This window comes from Leptosomus discolor, unplaced genomic scaffold (assembly GCF_034619465.1).
Source record: "Leptosomus discolor isolate bLepDis1 unplaced genomic scaffold, bLepDis1.hap2 HAP2_SCAFFOLD_53, whole genome shotgun sequence".
Classification (NCBI taxonomy): domain Eukaryota; kingdom Metazoa; phylum Chordata; class Aves; order Leptosomiformes; family Leptosomidae; genus Leptosomus; species Leptosomus discolor.
In genome coordinates this window covers 1,074,391-1,089,407 of record NW_028237730.1, presented here as the reverse complement: position 1 = coordinate 1,089,407, position 15,017 = coordinate 1,074,391, and the positions used below count along the sequence as shown (strand labels likewise).

Below are 15,017 nucleotides of genomic sequence, written 5' to 3'. Positions count from 1 at the left end.
CACCACCACTCTCTGTGCTTGGCCATCCAGCCAGTTTTTAGCCCAGCTTGGAGTGATGATCGGAAATGTCCGAGTACTTTACTGTGTCACTGTTCATTGAGATAGAAAGTAGGACCATATCTATATACATCTTGCATTCTGAAAAATGTAGAGCCCTGACAGGCTGATAGAGTCAATAAAATGAGTAAAAGAACAGGTGTAGGTGGATATTAAACTAAACAGCTGCAAAGTCTTAGATTTGGAATTGTTTTTCTGAAGTAAGTATTGTAAAACTTTAGACTCACTGCTATAATTATTGTCAATTCAGGATGCTTCAGTTGCAGGGCGTACACATGTTAATTGGTGATGTTTAATAGTATTTATTGCCTTGAAGAAAAACTACCTTCACTTACCTTTTCTTTTGCTTCTTTGTTGTTGGGCTTAAGGTTAACTGTGATTGGATGGCTTGAACACTTGTCAGAATACCTTTGTGTAGAAACTGGAGTCAAATAAAAAAATCCAAAGCCAACTGAAAGACTAGACGAGGTCATAGGCTTTGAGCAGGGAGGTTGGACTAGATGGTCTCCAGAAGTTCCTTCCAACCTCGACTGTTCTGTCAATCTGTTCTGTGACAGAATAACTGCATTTAATAAACCTGCCTTAACATAGGTTTATCCCAGTAATTTGTATTTCAGACTTTGTTCCTTGTTTTGTTGAAGTTTTTTAACTCATTCTGTTTGTGATAAGTAGAGACACGGACAATTTAAAGTGTCAAAATCCAATGCGAATTTTATTATATTAGCAAGCGAACAAGAGCAAAGGCAGCGCTGGGCGGCCGGGGAGTCTGCGCTCCGCCAACGGCTCGCGCCTTCCCGCCTCGTGTAAGCACATTATATACAGTCTCATTTCCTGCATTCGCGATGTCACAATCAGGGCGATACTCTGCGCATGTTCCTTCTGTTGCTGGGGGGTCTTTCTCTGCCTCCTGGTGGTCGTAAGGATGAAGGCTGAAGGTCTTCCTCGTTGCCCTGTGGGTGAACTTGTGCAAGAATGTGATTACTCAACCCCCTCAGCTGCGGGTCCTGTTTACTTTGCCAGATGTCCTTCGGTTGGGCTATCAAGCCTTGCGGGCACATAAATCTTCCATCCATACCTTCCCATACAGGTTTAATGAACAAAGCACAATATGTTACTTATTACACCGACCATCCACCTTCATGTCTCTGCTGATAACAGCAAAGGAAGAGGTAGATACTGGGGCAATTTGAGAGAGGACCCCCTCCCCAAAAGGAAGGCAATCCTAAATACACCCCAAGCTTTAGGGAGCCAGCCCAGAACAGCAGAAAATAAAGTTAAAATGAACTCTTTCGCATTCCGCCAGCCCCCAGCCGGCAGCACACCGAGCGCCTCGGGGCTCCGGTGGGAAGGGAAGACAAAGAGCGGGATAAAAGAAAATGGATGCATCCCCGGGGTGCTGGGCAGCGTCCCGGGTGCCTCGTCCCCGCAGCTCCCCCCGCCCGGACTCCAGCCCTCGGCGCCGTTACCTGCTGCCCCGCACCGGGGCTGGCGCCGCCAGGGCGGCCGGGACGCCGCGGGCCCCCCCCGGGCCCGGCGGGCTGAGGTAGTGCGGGCCGAGCGCCCCCCCCACAGCCCCCCCCATCTCCACGAGCCGAGGTGGTGCGGCCCGCGTTCCCCCCCCCCCCCCCCCCCGCCTCCACGGGCTGAGGTGGTGCGGCCCGGAGCGCTCACGTGACCGGGTGTTGCTGCGTCGCCTGGCAACGGGAACACGGGAACATGGCGCAGACGGCGGCGGGTGAGTGCGGGGCTGGGCCGCGGCCGGGCCTTGAACCGCCCGGCCCTCGGCCGCCCGGCCTCCCCGGCCCCGCGGGTGCCCGTGCCCAGCCCCGCGGCGGCCTGCAGCTGGCGGGCCCCGGGGAGCCGGGCTGGTTCTCACTCTTCCCTCCGCTCTGGTTGCAGGCACAGGCCATCCCCAGCCCAGCAATATGGAGGAGGCCGCCGGTGGCGCAGCAGAGGGCTCTGGGGTGGAATCCGGCTCCGCTGCGCGGGATATCGTCCGAGTTCCGTCGCCTCTTGCTATGGAGGTGATTTCCTTCAGAACGTTCGTGGGGCAGCATGATGTTCCTACGCTCTCCTTGCAGAGTGATGGCTTCGTGGAAGCAGTTTCGATAGGGAGAAGTAAAACAAGGGAGCGGTTGTTGAAGTCTTGCCCTGCCTATTAAAAAAACCAAGTTAAATGTAGTTGTAGTTCTGTGTGTCAGCAGCGTCCTGAAGCATGTGCTTCTCACTCAGCTCCCAGATGGCTGTAGGCATGTTAAACGGGAGGTTGCCCCCATCTCACAGACACACGTACGGGGGCTGTGTTCGAGGTTGGTGGTGCTAAGTTTTTTTTGTCTGTTGGTACTGCACGATATTTGAATTTGGCAAATGATGGTACGGGATAAAACAGCGTCTCTTTAAAAAGAAGATAATAGTTTGGCTACGTGTAGCACCAGCTGGAGGACTAAAATCCCTAAGGGCATTTTTTTAAAAAATAGACATGAGCCAGAGACACATCTGAAATTAAAAGTGGTGTGTAGAATTTTTGTCAGGATCTTTACCGTCTTCATGCTGCCTGGGTGACTGTTTTTGTGAACGAGATTAAACTTCAAAATTAAACTCCCATGACAAAAAGCAGTTGTTACAGCACCGTAGCATGAGCATTAAACCAAATGCACAACCTGCTGTAACGCTGCTATTCTGCTTTTTGCCTGTGTGTGTGCTAGGCAGTAGAGGCGGAGAATGGGAGCGACAGTGAAGAAGAAGGGTCCGTTCCTCTGCAGGACCAAAAAGAGACATTTCCAGCAGCAGAAAGAGGAGCTACAGAGCTGTTTGTTAGTTCTGCAGAGGTGAGACACTAATAACACACACAATCTTATTCACAGAAGGCATGGCCGGTATTTGTAACTTCAAATTCTCCTGGGGCGGTTTTGTTGCTGCCAACACAAACCCGACCAGAACTGAACAGAGAGAAGCTAACTGGTCAGGCACAAAGTCTACAAAAGCTGTGACAGAGCTGGAGAGGTTCCTCTGTCGTGCTGCATGTGGGTAAAGGTGGTTTTTGAATCGGCAGAGGCACAGCTTTGCCAGTGTATCTGTGGGCTGAGTTTAGAACAAGGCCCTCTTGCCGATTCTGTGTCTGCATCGTTCTTGTCTCGTGATGACAGAAAGAAGCAGATTGTCAGGGCAGACTGAAAAGCTGTTTCAGGTGGTGGATTTTACGTTTCAGAAAAAATCCCCTGAGACTTTCTTGGACAAAGTCGAATTAGACAGTTGTCCTCCTGCGTTGGGTGACATGGAGCAGCCAGTAACCGAGAGAGAAAACCCTCCCCTTCCTTCAGGAGCTCCTCAGCAGGTGTCTGCGTGGTCAGCGGAGCGGAACAGCTGCACAGAGTCAGGTATCCTTCAGTCCCTTGCTAACAGTACAACACTCCATACCACCCGTCAAGCACAGTTTCTAGTTTTCTCCCTTTCTCGTCATTGTTAGTCCAACTGGAGGCACAACGCTTTAAAATCTAAGCATTTTCTTTGTCTTTTTCTTCTCTCTTTTTTTTTTTTTTTTTCTTGGGGGGTGGGGTCCAGGTGACATTGGAGAACCCATTTCTCTCTGCTCAGAGACTGCCTTTGAGCAGTTGGATCAGCTCACCAGTGAGCATGGTGACCAAAGGCGGGAACAGGCATGCCAGCAGCGTGGAGCTGAGGGGCACGAAACGAGTGGAAGAAGTGAAGAAACCGTAGAAGAAACAGAGCTGGTTGTCTTGGATCTAGAACATGTGAGAAGTCCTCCAATCTTGTCGTTCTTCTTCGCAGACCTGCTGTTTTTATTTGTATGAAATACACAAGGTAGATTGTCAGCAGCGGCTCAGCCATAGGCTGAAACCACGTGTTTAAAACAGGCTTTTGCAGAAGTACTGACTCCTGAGCGTGTCTGCTCCCTCAGGGTTAACCCCAAACGGGAGGCTCAGGAGGGAGCCGTGTAGTGGGTAAATCTGATACTCCTCAGTGCTCCTGAAAGAGAAGTACTGTCAGCAAGAGCGAGCGGATGGGCTCTCAGAGGCAGCTCTTCTGATGTGTTTCTGACTTTCAGATATCCTCAGTAGTGGCTTTCTGCTGTCAACAAATACCCACTATGTAACTCCTCTCACTCGTTACAGTGAGCGTAGCTAAAGTAAGAATGCAAGGGTCTGTGGCAGAAAATACGCTGTGTTATTTAACAGCGGGGGCAGCAGTAAGGTTTCTTCATAATTTCTTTACACAAGTACAAGTTGACTTGTATCAATGTCATACTTCTTGACAGCCTCTGATGAGAAGATTCCAGGCTGCCCTGAAGAGTCACCTCACTAAGCAGATGGAAAAAGTGAGCCTAGAGCTTCAGGAACTGGTACGTGGCATTCTTACTTTGCCTTCCCGCAGCAGCCCACCCCTGCCCGAGCTGAAGCCAGGTAACTGGTTTCCTCTTGTGTTTGCAGAGGGCAGCAGCGAAGAAGGGGCAAGCAGAGAGGGAAGAGCTTGGGCTGGTTCTTTACGGAGCGCAGCAGCAGCTGGCCCGCCTGCAGCTGGAACTGGAGAAGAGCCACGACCGCCGTTCTCAGGTGGCCGCAGCACGTCAGCAGCTGGAGGAGGAGCTGGAGGGCCTCAGGCTTACTTACAAGCAAATGTGTCAGAACACACACGATGAACGCCAGAAAGGTGACCGAGGCAGCCCTTGCCGGGTTTCCTGGCTCTAGTACTGTGTGGAGAAAGGGATTTATTTGAATCCAAGTCAAGCATTGGATTGAAAAATACAGTAACATTGATCAGGAATAAGGCACTCGCTGAAACCTTTCACAGGTATTCCTGGTTGTTTCTAAGACCGTGTGGCTACCTTGTACTTCTAAGAAGGTCTTTAGGACTAAAACTGTTCCGGGCAGATGGGCTGCTCTGTGACTTAGAAGGAGGAAGATGCTGTCGCTCTGTTACGTTTGCCTGTGTCTCTGTAAGGGTGTGACGAGATCGCAAAGGTCGTGGGTCGTGAGGGGCACGCGGGAGCCTGAGAGTGCCATCCGTGTGGGAACCCGTCCCAGCCAAAGAAATGGACTTGACTCATGCTGGTTGTGCTGCAGGCCTGTGGGTAGGGGACAGGAAAACAACTGTGATGGCGAGGGTAGCTCAGCGTAGGATAAACTGCCTAGAAAGGTTTGGCAGGTTGCTGAAAAAAATAGAGAAGCGTTCAACAGACTGAGAAAGAGACAGTTCTGTTTTGGGGCAGAGGAGTGGAGTCACAGCCTCCTGAGGCCGCCCCTTCTTTGATCTCCTGGGCTTCTGAGTGCTGGGAAGCAATGAATTGCTTACCAAGATATTAGCTGTGCTTGTGGAGCTGTACTCCAAAGCCGATGCAAATTCACATTTCAGGGGGGCTGATTTGGCTGGTCAGTGTGCGAATTTGGCTTTGGGTGTTTCTGTGTTTCTTTCCCTTTTACCTCTGTTTAAAGTGTGTCTTACAAACATACTTTTCTGTAAATATTTTTCCCCCTGCCTCCCCAGTCTCTGCAATGCAGACCCAGGTTGAAAACTTGGCCTTGCACCTCTTCTACGTGCAGAACACGGACCATACGCACCATAATATTTTACTAACGAAACGGTCGACAAAGAGGGCTGAGCTGGAGAAGGCCCAAGCTGACGTGGAAAAGAAAAAACAGGTATCAAGTAAAACTCTCTTCTTTCAAATAAATAAATGAATTCAGGTGACAGCTAGCGGTGAGTCTCGGAGGACGTGCTGCCTTGGCAGAAGGAAGGCTGTAGTGAATATACAGACACCATGGAAGGTGCGTGGGGATATTTTCCCCAAATAATTGAAAATGAGAAGAATCCCCACCACCAAGATAGTGGCATGTACTGAACAGAATTTTTTTATGAGCCTTATAATAGGAAGTAGTAATCAGTAGTGATCACTCTTCACGCAGGCAACGGGGGTGTGGGGGCAGAAAGATATTTAGCAAAGAAGTATCGTATGTTGAAGTCTGGAGAATTGCTCTGAGTCCCAAGGAAGAGCGAACTTGGAAGGTTAACTGAGCGGTCGGTGTGCTGGAGCTCCCTCTGCTGCCTCCTGCTTGCAGCAGGACACCAACTAATTACTGTTGATGCAGAATTGCGGGCAAACGGTTGAGATGGAATGGGTTTAGATGGTTTTTAACAAAGGATTTTAAACCATAAATTATCAAGATTCCCAGCTGCTGGAGAGGTGGCGCAATGTAACCCATGCTGGCAGGGGTGAATGCTGCTTCAGATCTGAAGGACCAATTTCCTACTGTGGGTGGAACGATAAAAACCAGCAAAGAAGGTTTTGTTCTCTTGAAAATTGTCACTGCTGCATTCAGGAGTCGTTTGGATAGGAATGGAAGAGTTTCAGTAGGAATCAAAGCTAACTGAATTCATTTTCAGCCCAAGTTATTGCTGTAGAATTTAGTTGGTTAAGCCTGAGATTATGTTACTCATCCTGAGCTGTTTGGCTCTGCCTCTCTAGGATCTTCTGGTAGACCGCTTGACCCGGAAAGCCTACGAGCTGCAGGAACAGATTGCTCTGTTCGAAGCTCAGTTTGTGGCTCAGGCAGAGGACACAAAAGTAACTCGGCAAGCAGCAAATGAGGTAGGAGAATGCTTTTTTTTTGCTTCTGGTTAATATTTCCCTATGGAAGGACCGACCCCGTTGGCTCATGCTCACGTGGTAGCTACAGTGTAGGACAGAGTTGTATGATCAGTTCCTGTTTGGAGGAATGAAGACTTTTTTGTTTTGGTTTGTTTTGTCTTTCCCTTTGTCCTCAAGAATTGCCTATAAATCACTTCCTCCCCCACCCTCTCTGCATTTTTTTCCTTGCAGACCTATGCTCTGTGGTCGGGGGTGACCATAAACCAGAGGCACGTTAGCTGAAGCTGTTCCTGCCCAGCGTATTATGAACACACACCAAAAAAAGGCATTGTAACGTGAATTTGGTTTCCCAGCCTAGTATAGATTTATCCTGTCTACAAATCCTCTCTCCCCCAGGCTTGTATGGAGGTTCAGGCTATTAACATGGAGAAAAAGCGACTGATGAACCACTGGAATAGCAGCTTGGCGGGAATGAAGCAGAGAGATGAGGCCTATATCGCCACCCAAGCGCTGCTGAGGTACGGTATCTGAGAACAGTCCCAGGAGAGGCCTCACACGGGTTGGACGGGAGGGATGCTGAAAGGGGCAGTGCGTCTCCAGTTTATTGCTGCGCGTGCAGGATATGTCAAGCAGAACAAGTTTGCTGCTCTGAAGCACGTAGTAAGGTTAAAGGATAGGAAGCACAGTTCTTCGTCACTATTCTGTATCCAAAACACAACCCTCCCCCAAAATGTGTGGGGTTTTTAAAGCTGTTTAGAGTTTTTCTGTTCATATTTTAGTCCTTTAGAAGAGTTCCTTCACCTTTGCAACATCTCTCAATCCAAAGAGCTAGACTTCAAGAGGGATATTACCTGTCGCTCTCAGTTAGGGTTTTGTGATGCCTTCAGAAATCATCAGGAAAAATGTCCTGTTGTTGCCAAAGGAAGCGCTTATTTGCTCTGGAGTCAGCCTGGCTGATTCCCTGCAATGTGCTTTGATGGTGGCATCCTGGTAAGAGTGGGGGGTGGAGACAGGACTGAAAGCGGGAATTAATTTTCCTACGTACGTTTGCTTTTCAGTCTTCTGTCTCCATCCATCTTCTGATGACTCTGCACTGTCACAGCAGGGTGGCCTTTGTAAAGATCTTCCTCCTTGGTCTGTTGTCGCTGCAGTAGCGTGTTTGAAAAGAGGAATTTGTAGATGACTGTTCAGCGCGTGAGTCTACCCCTGTGGTGATTTTCCATCCTCTTTGCCTCTCCAGCAAGTACAGACATGACCTCAAGTCCCTAGAAACGGACATCCATGGCTGTAGGAAGTCAATCAGGAAGGAGGAGGAGAAGAATGAGTTGCTTGTCGCCATCCTGAGCCGTTCACAGAACGATGCCAACATGACAAAGAAGCTGATTGCCCAGTGCCTTTCCAGGCAGGAGGCCTTGAAGGTGGAATCTGGCACCTACGCTCGCGTTCTCCACGAGACAGAGCAGGCCCTCAACAGGACCAGGATGGTGAGGAGAGTTACTTGGAAGAAGAACCTTTCAAATCAGACACAGATGTTTAATCCCCTTCCCCAAACAGTTGTAGTGACCCTGTCTCCTGTCTTTCCTGCGTTTAGGATCAAGCTGCTTGTCTGAATCAGTTGCTGTCCATCAGTAAGGACATAGAGAAAGGAACTGATGCCAAAGTGCAGATGGAGAACGAGATCATGGCAAAGCTTCAGGACCAGATGGTGTCCAGCAAAGCCACAAAGCACTTCTCGCAGCTGGCTGCAAAGCTCCGTAGGAGAAAAACAGACCTGGTGTGTTATCTCTTCCGTTTGGGAGGGCGGGGGAAGGAAACCGCCCTGAGCGGTGTTTCTCAAGTGTGTTTCGTCCGCGCCTTCGTTCTGCTTTTCAGATCTGCAGTTGAAGGTCTGCTGAGTTTGTGACTTCAGTTTGGTTCTTCCAGTGCTCTTAGTGCAGGATTCTGGTGTACGCGAGAGGGTTTGGCCAAAAAGGCCTTGACACATAATGTACTGTTCTTTCTTTACTTAAAAAACGGGACAGAACGATGAATTCTGTGAGTTTTTACCATAAAGTAGTACCAGTTCTTATGTATTGGAGGAAGACAGTGGATATGTAGTACTGCTGTACTCCACTTTGAACTAACCTGTATCTCTGTCCGGCATCATGGAATGCGATACAGGCCTGCTCTCGTTCCTGAGTGAGGATTACAGCCCAAGGAGCAATCGAACCAGACCCACAGTTCTTTGTGGCACGATCAGTTGCTCTCTTTGGGAGTGTGTAACTGGAACAGATAGAAAAACGAGAAGATCCAGCGTAGTGTTTGTGGTGTTGAGTTGTGTGGGCTGGCACTAACAAGGCACCCACACCTCTGTATTTCTGCGGGTTACTTCAGCCTGGCCCTGGGATTTTTAAATCGGGGGCATTATCTTGAGCAAGAGGAAGAGTTCCAGGGCTGGCTTCCGTTGTGAGAGAGGGGCCCCCCGCCCCCTTCCCACAGGCACACCAACAAGCGGACACTCGCGTTGTCTCCCATCAGCACCTGCGGTGCACGGCTGGATGTAGCCAGAGAGTCGTGGCCGCTGGCGGCGCGGGGGCAGCAGAAGTCACCCGGCTGCATTCGCGCTGCGCTCAACAGGCACCCGCCTTTCTGGCTGCTGCGGTGGTGGTTCGGTGAGGGACGTGTTTGTCGGGTGTGGTGGAGAATGTCCTGCTCCGGTGAGCCGGGCAGCTGGAGACACCCAGGCAGGGCAGGTAACTGCAGAGGTGATGAGCGCGGCCTCTTAAAGGCTTTGGGATGTTTGGGCTCCTTCATGCTCTTCAGCAGCCTTATGGCAGAGGTAAATGTTGGTATCTCCGTCAGGAGATGGAGAAACAAAGGTACAGAGCGGGTAAGTGGCTGGCTCGCAGCTTGTGGCACAGACCTGGGAGGAGAATCTAAATCCCCTGACTCCTGTGCCTCGGGAAGCGGGCGTTCCAAATCAGTGGGCTGCTGCTGGTGACAGTAATTTGTTTTCTGTCTGTTGGCGTTCCTAGGAGCTGCATTTTTCCAAGGTTGAGAATGATGTGGCCCAGGTTATTCTGAATGCAACTCATACCAGCTGCAGGCTGACAGTTCTCCAAAACACACTTTGTCAGCTGGACAAGGAAGTGAAAAATACCCGTGACCTGATCAGCTGCAGGGAAAGCGAGATTGCAAGGTGCAGTCTCCTGACCGAGAACAGGCAAGCGGCGCTCAGCCAGTACAACAAGAGGTTGGAGAAGATTCTTGCGCGGCAGGGGGTATGTACATTCCCATTTCAGTCCCAGGCTTGATTTTATTCTTTGTGGTGACCACAGGTGCCCCTGATAAATGTAACTGTGTAAGTGCTGAGTAGTTAAAACTTTCAGGCATCAGTATAGAGGTTTAAAAGCTGCACTAGTTAATGTAAATGCTTACGTCTGTCAAACAGCTCTTAGTGCACGGGGGGGAGGAGCTGGCATGAGGGAATTGTGAAATGAGGGTGTGCCCAGCACAGATTTCTGCAGGGAGTTGTCTGTGCCTGATGAAAACGTTGAATGACATCAATACCCTGGGAGTAACTAGGGTCTCATCAGAAAACCTGCAAATCCTGACAAGGGGCGAATGGAGCAGGCGGGGTGATGTAGATCACTTGGTGCTTGGCCCCATTCAGCTGATAGATACCCAGGTCTGCCCCTGGCACCGTGAGCTGCAAGACCTTTATAGAGCCCAATGCAAGAATGAGTGCTGTGGCAGACTCTTGGACACCCAGGTGTGCCTGTTGTAGGAGCTTAGGAGGCCCCTCTCGCCCCAGAGCCTGAGAGCTGTTCGGGATTCCCTTGCATTTGTTCCCGTGAGGTCAGGAATGATTGGTCCCATCCAGCTCCTGGGAAATAGAGGCACAAAGGAAGTAACAGTATAGCGGAAGTATTCGGTAGGCATCTCAGCAGCTGGACCGGCCTTCTGCAAAAAGTGCTTCAGCAGCTTCTGCCTGATTAATCCCCAACCTTGCCCTCATCCAGGGTCAAGAACTGGGGCCACTGGAAATGGAGATCAACAAGCTGTCCAAGCAGATAGAAGAATATCACTCTGAGGTGATGACGCTACAAAAGCACTGGCTCAATCAGCAGCAAGAGCTGGTCAAGTTAACACACCAACGGGAGGAACAAGTAGCCTCCCTGGACACGTTAAAGAAACGGATCACAGTAATGCAGCAGAAGAAAGTGCGCAGGGAAAGTAGGTCATTCCCCAACTCTTTTTAAAACGTTCAGCTGTGAATGGAGGAAAAAGGGAGCGAGGGCTTACGGACGGGTGAGCCAGACCTTCACCAGAGAATGCGCCGTGCTCCTACGTCCGTGTGAGCAGTAACGCAGGCGGCCCCAGCACTGCTCTGGGGCTACGAGCCAGGCACCTCTGCTGCTCTGCCTGGCGTTATTCCCTGTCCCGACTGATCCCGCTGCCTTAACGGGCACAACCGAACCGAAGTGGCCGTGTCACGTGCTACACTTCTTAAATAACGTTTGCAAGTAGTTGGTGGGTAAATGTCCCCACCACGATGGCGCTTCCCTTGGCTCAAACCAGCTCTTTTCCACAGCAGTCTCCTTCAAAACCGTATTTGGGTTTTGGGCTTGTGGAAAAACGGTTTGGCTGGGTACGTGGGACGCAGGTGGCTCTGCAGGCAGCGTTGTCTGGTCTGATGGCAGTCTGTCACGCCTTGCCTGTGTTCCACCTGCTGCTTGTGGGAATTTTAAGACTTTTTTTTTTTTTTTTTTCTGTTCACCTGTAGATGAAATTCAGCAGGAAACAAAAGAGCAGAAAGACATCGAACGTCACATGAGGAACATGTCCAATGACTTGATAAAGCTGAATGTGTTGATCCACAAGAACAGCAGCAGCTTCGAGGAGCTGCAATATGGCAACACGATCACCGAGAACGAGTTTGTGCGCTCTCTCAAGGTACAGACATCTCATTTCCAGGTCTCAGCCTCCCGTGCAGATCGGAGGCAGACAGTGACCGTGTAAATCTTTCTTAGTCTGACCACGTTGTGTTGTCTGACAATGTTATGCTTCCCAAACCTAGGCAGCAGAGAAAGAGTCGGTTGAGATGCAGGAGAAGCACAGTCAGCTGACTGAGGAGAAGGAAAGACTCCTAAACAGCCTGGTGGAAGCAGAGTAGGTACCAGAGAGGTTCTTGCTTTGTGCCACCCTCTTTGAATGTAGGTGTCCATGTCACCTTTCCTCTCTGCTCATCGAACTGAACCAGCAACAGCAAATGTGCTTCTGTCCTTCTCGGAGAAGATGAAAGGAGTTTCATGGATTTTGGGGCGCAGAAGCTGAAAGGTGCTTTAGCTGTCTCTGCAAGCAGCGAGAGCCGTGAGGATGTCGGCTTTAACAGTTCCAGCAGGCTCGTGCTGGACGTTGCTGAGATCTGTATGGGGTGACTCTGCCTGCGCTCTCCTCCGCCAGTCACTCGGAGCGAGCGTGCTGCGCTGGGCAGCTCACTGGGGTCCACCAGCCCCCGGCAGCCTGGGCACGCTTGTTGTTAGTCACCGTGCCACCACCGTGCCACGTTGTGGATGGCGGAGCTCCCTGTCTGGTTCCACGCTGCTCCTGGCTGCCCTTTTACGTGTCCCACATGCAAACCCTCAGGTTCTGCTGAACCTTCAGCTCCATGTTCAGGACTGAGCTCGGGAGCGTGCTGCCACGCGTGCACAGGGAGCGAGCGTCCTCTCGGGCGCTGACAAAGGTGCCGCTTTCCCTTTCTGTCACTGAAGGCATCAAATCCTGCTGTGGGAGAAGAAGATCCAGCTGACGAGAGAGATGCGTGCGGCGGTGGAGTCTGAGTCAGGGCACGGCGAGCTCCACGCCATGAGAACAGAGATTCACAGGATGCAGGTGAGCCCCGGGGGAGGAGCACTGGGGAGGGGAAGCTGCACACGATGGATTCAGCTTCGGCGTTGCTGAAGGCAGGAGATGAGAAACGGGCTGGGGAAGCAGCATTGCCAGGCCACAGCAATGTTGGAAATCGTACACCCTCCAGCTGGGCTGAATGAAATACATCCAGCGTGCGTGCTCTTCGTGCCTTCCTTGCGCCTGCCGTGTAATGGGCTGCAGCAGAGTCTAGAGACACCTGAGAAATCTATTTAAAACATAATATGTTTGCCACCTTATGCCGTGACCCCAATTTATAAGCAAAGGAATGTTGATGACTAAATATTGCATCATCTTAATCACTGGTTAGGGAAGCCTTCTGTCTTCTGGCAAAGCAACTCTTCCCTTTTGTTCCCAGGTTACTTTACTCTTCTGCTTTTCCTATTGCTAAGGAGTTCCAGTGAAACCTTTTGAAGATTACTTTAGACGAGTTGATAATCCAGCCCTTTGCTTTCTAGATCCACACAGGGCAAACCGGGTTTGGGTTTAGAGCAAATTTGGCTTGCCAACGCTCACGTGTCACGTATGTCTGGTTTATGTGGAGGGGATGTGCCGCACAGAATCGGTTCGGTGCCGTTTGTGAACATTGGTTACTTTCAGCCTATTTCATATCTTGACACACGGCAGGTCCGCTATGGCCAGCTGATGAAGCAGCAGGAGAAGATGATTCGTGATATGGAGGCATCTGTTTCTCGCAGAGAGGTGATAGCGCTTCGTGGAGAGGGTCAGAACAAAAGAGACAAGAAGCTTGTCCCCAAGAGCGTCTTCCACTGCAAGAAACAGGAGCTGAGAAAGAAGATCAGCAAAGCCCAGAAGGTGAGCGAGCAGAGCAGGGCTGCAGGAGTTCACCGGGGCTGTAAGGAGCACCAGGGTGGGCTGAGCGCAGACACGCGGGGTGTCGGGACACAGACGGGACAGGCTTTGGAGGCTCCTTAAAAAACCCCACAGGAGAGTTCTGGGGAGATGGCTGGGAGTGCAGCTGGACGAAGAACCACACTCTGCCCTTTCCTTCTCTTCCGTTTGCCAGAACATTCAGGACTGCAACGCAACCCTCCTGGAGCTGGAGAGCGCCCAGGCGTCCCTCGGTGCCGCCTTCTTGGAAAAGCAGCGAGAACTGCGCAGGCTGGAGCCTGAGTGCGACGGCCTCGATGCAGACGCAGAAGCTCGTCGGAACAGGAAGCGACGGGTGAGCGGCTCCGCTCCCTGGAGCTCGCGAGCCCGACGGGACCGGCTGCTTTCTCCTGGTGCCAGCTCCCCATCTCCCTGTCTCGCCACCATCCTGAACTGAGTGTGCTTGGCATTTTAGCGGCACTTTAAGTTGACTGAGCACACCTTGAGGGCTCATGGGGGTCCTGAATTTGGGCTGCAGTTGTACTCTTAGCGAGGCAGCATTCACCTGGAGACATCAGCCTGAAGGACATGGTTTGTGTCTTGAAAATACCCGGTCACAGCTCTCCTCTGTGAGTGCTTTCTGGCTGCTCATATGTCACAGATTTGAGAGCCAGCTGAAGGTCTTGAATGGCCTCCTGCAAAGGTTGTAAGTTGGTCAAACTCTGTCCTGGCGAGGGTTGCCCTGTGCATGCAGGTATTTCTCTGGTTTATGGAATTCTGTGATGAACATTTAATTTTTTTTTTTTTTTCTATTAGCTGACGTGTAGATGTGGTGCTTAGGGACACGGTTTAATGGTGGACTTGGCAGCGTTAGGTTCATGGTTGGACTCAATGATCTTAAAGGTCTCTTCCAACCTAACCACTTCTCTGGCTGTACCCGTTAGCAGCTGTTCTGCCGGTACAAGGGGGACTTGATAGCCCTGTCCCTCTTCAGAAGCCCTTCCCTTTCAGAATGTGATGGTTCCAGTACCGGTGACAAAAGTCACCTGCCTTTCTTAGTGCTTTTCTCTCTGCGGCCTGCTGTCAAAGCAATTTCTGTTGTTGCTTTCCTCAGAACCTTTTGGAGATCGTGTCCTACCAGACTCGCCGGAAGCACCTGCAGGCGCTGAAGGAAGGGACGTACACTCCCCTGTGCCGCACGGAGCAAGCCTGGAGAAATGAGCACCAGAAACTGCGCCACCGGCTCCAGACCATCGATGCCATCGTCCAGCAGATCCAGCAGGACCATCCCCAGCACTACCGGACTCTCCAGTGGCTCAGACAGTGCTTGGGCTCCAGGCTGGGCTCGCAGGAAGCCTGACTGCCACCAACCCCGTCCATGTAACCCTCAGCTCTTGTTCTGCTGGAGCCTGCAGGCTTTGTAAATAAACAAATATCTAAAAAACTAAGTCTGTGTAGCAGGTAGTGGTCACCAAAGCTGTAGCAGTGCAACTGATTTTTGTTTCCTTGGCTGCACAAGGGTGGCTTCATCCCTCCCCCTGGCCTGGGGCGCTGGGGGCAGCCGCCCCCTTCCCCTCCGGGCCCCCCCTCTCTCACCGCCTTTCCCTGCAGCTCC

General features: G+C 51.1%; 1 protein-coding gene across 1 annotated transcript; it reads left to right on the top strand.

Annotated features, from left to right (window-relative positions):
- Positions 1–3,269: 3,269 nt before the first annotated feature.
- LOC147413169 (coiled-coil domain-containing protein 40-like) lies at positions 3,270–14,767 on the top strand. The gene is made up of 17 exons (XM_086480587.1): positions 3,270–3,434; positions 3,619–3,809; positions 4,334–4,417; positions 4,506–4,725; positions 5,560–5,714; positions 6,539–6,661; positions 7,058–7,179; positions 7,902–8,145; positions 8,253–8,435; positions 9,676–9,921; positions 10,663–10,876; positions 11,427–11,596; positions 11,721–11,812; positions 12,415–12,535; positions 13,199–13,387; positions 13,599–13,757; positions 14,517–14,767. Exons 1-17 carry the CDS (start codon positions 3,332–3,334, stop codon positions 14,760–14,762), a joined length of 2,862 nt encoding a protein of 953 aa, XP_086336713.1. The 5' UTR covers positions 3,270–3,331; the 3' UTR covers positions 14,763–14,767.
- Positions 14,768–15,017: the final 250 nt, after the last annotated feature.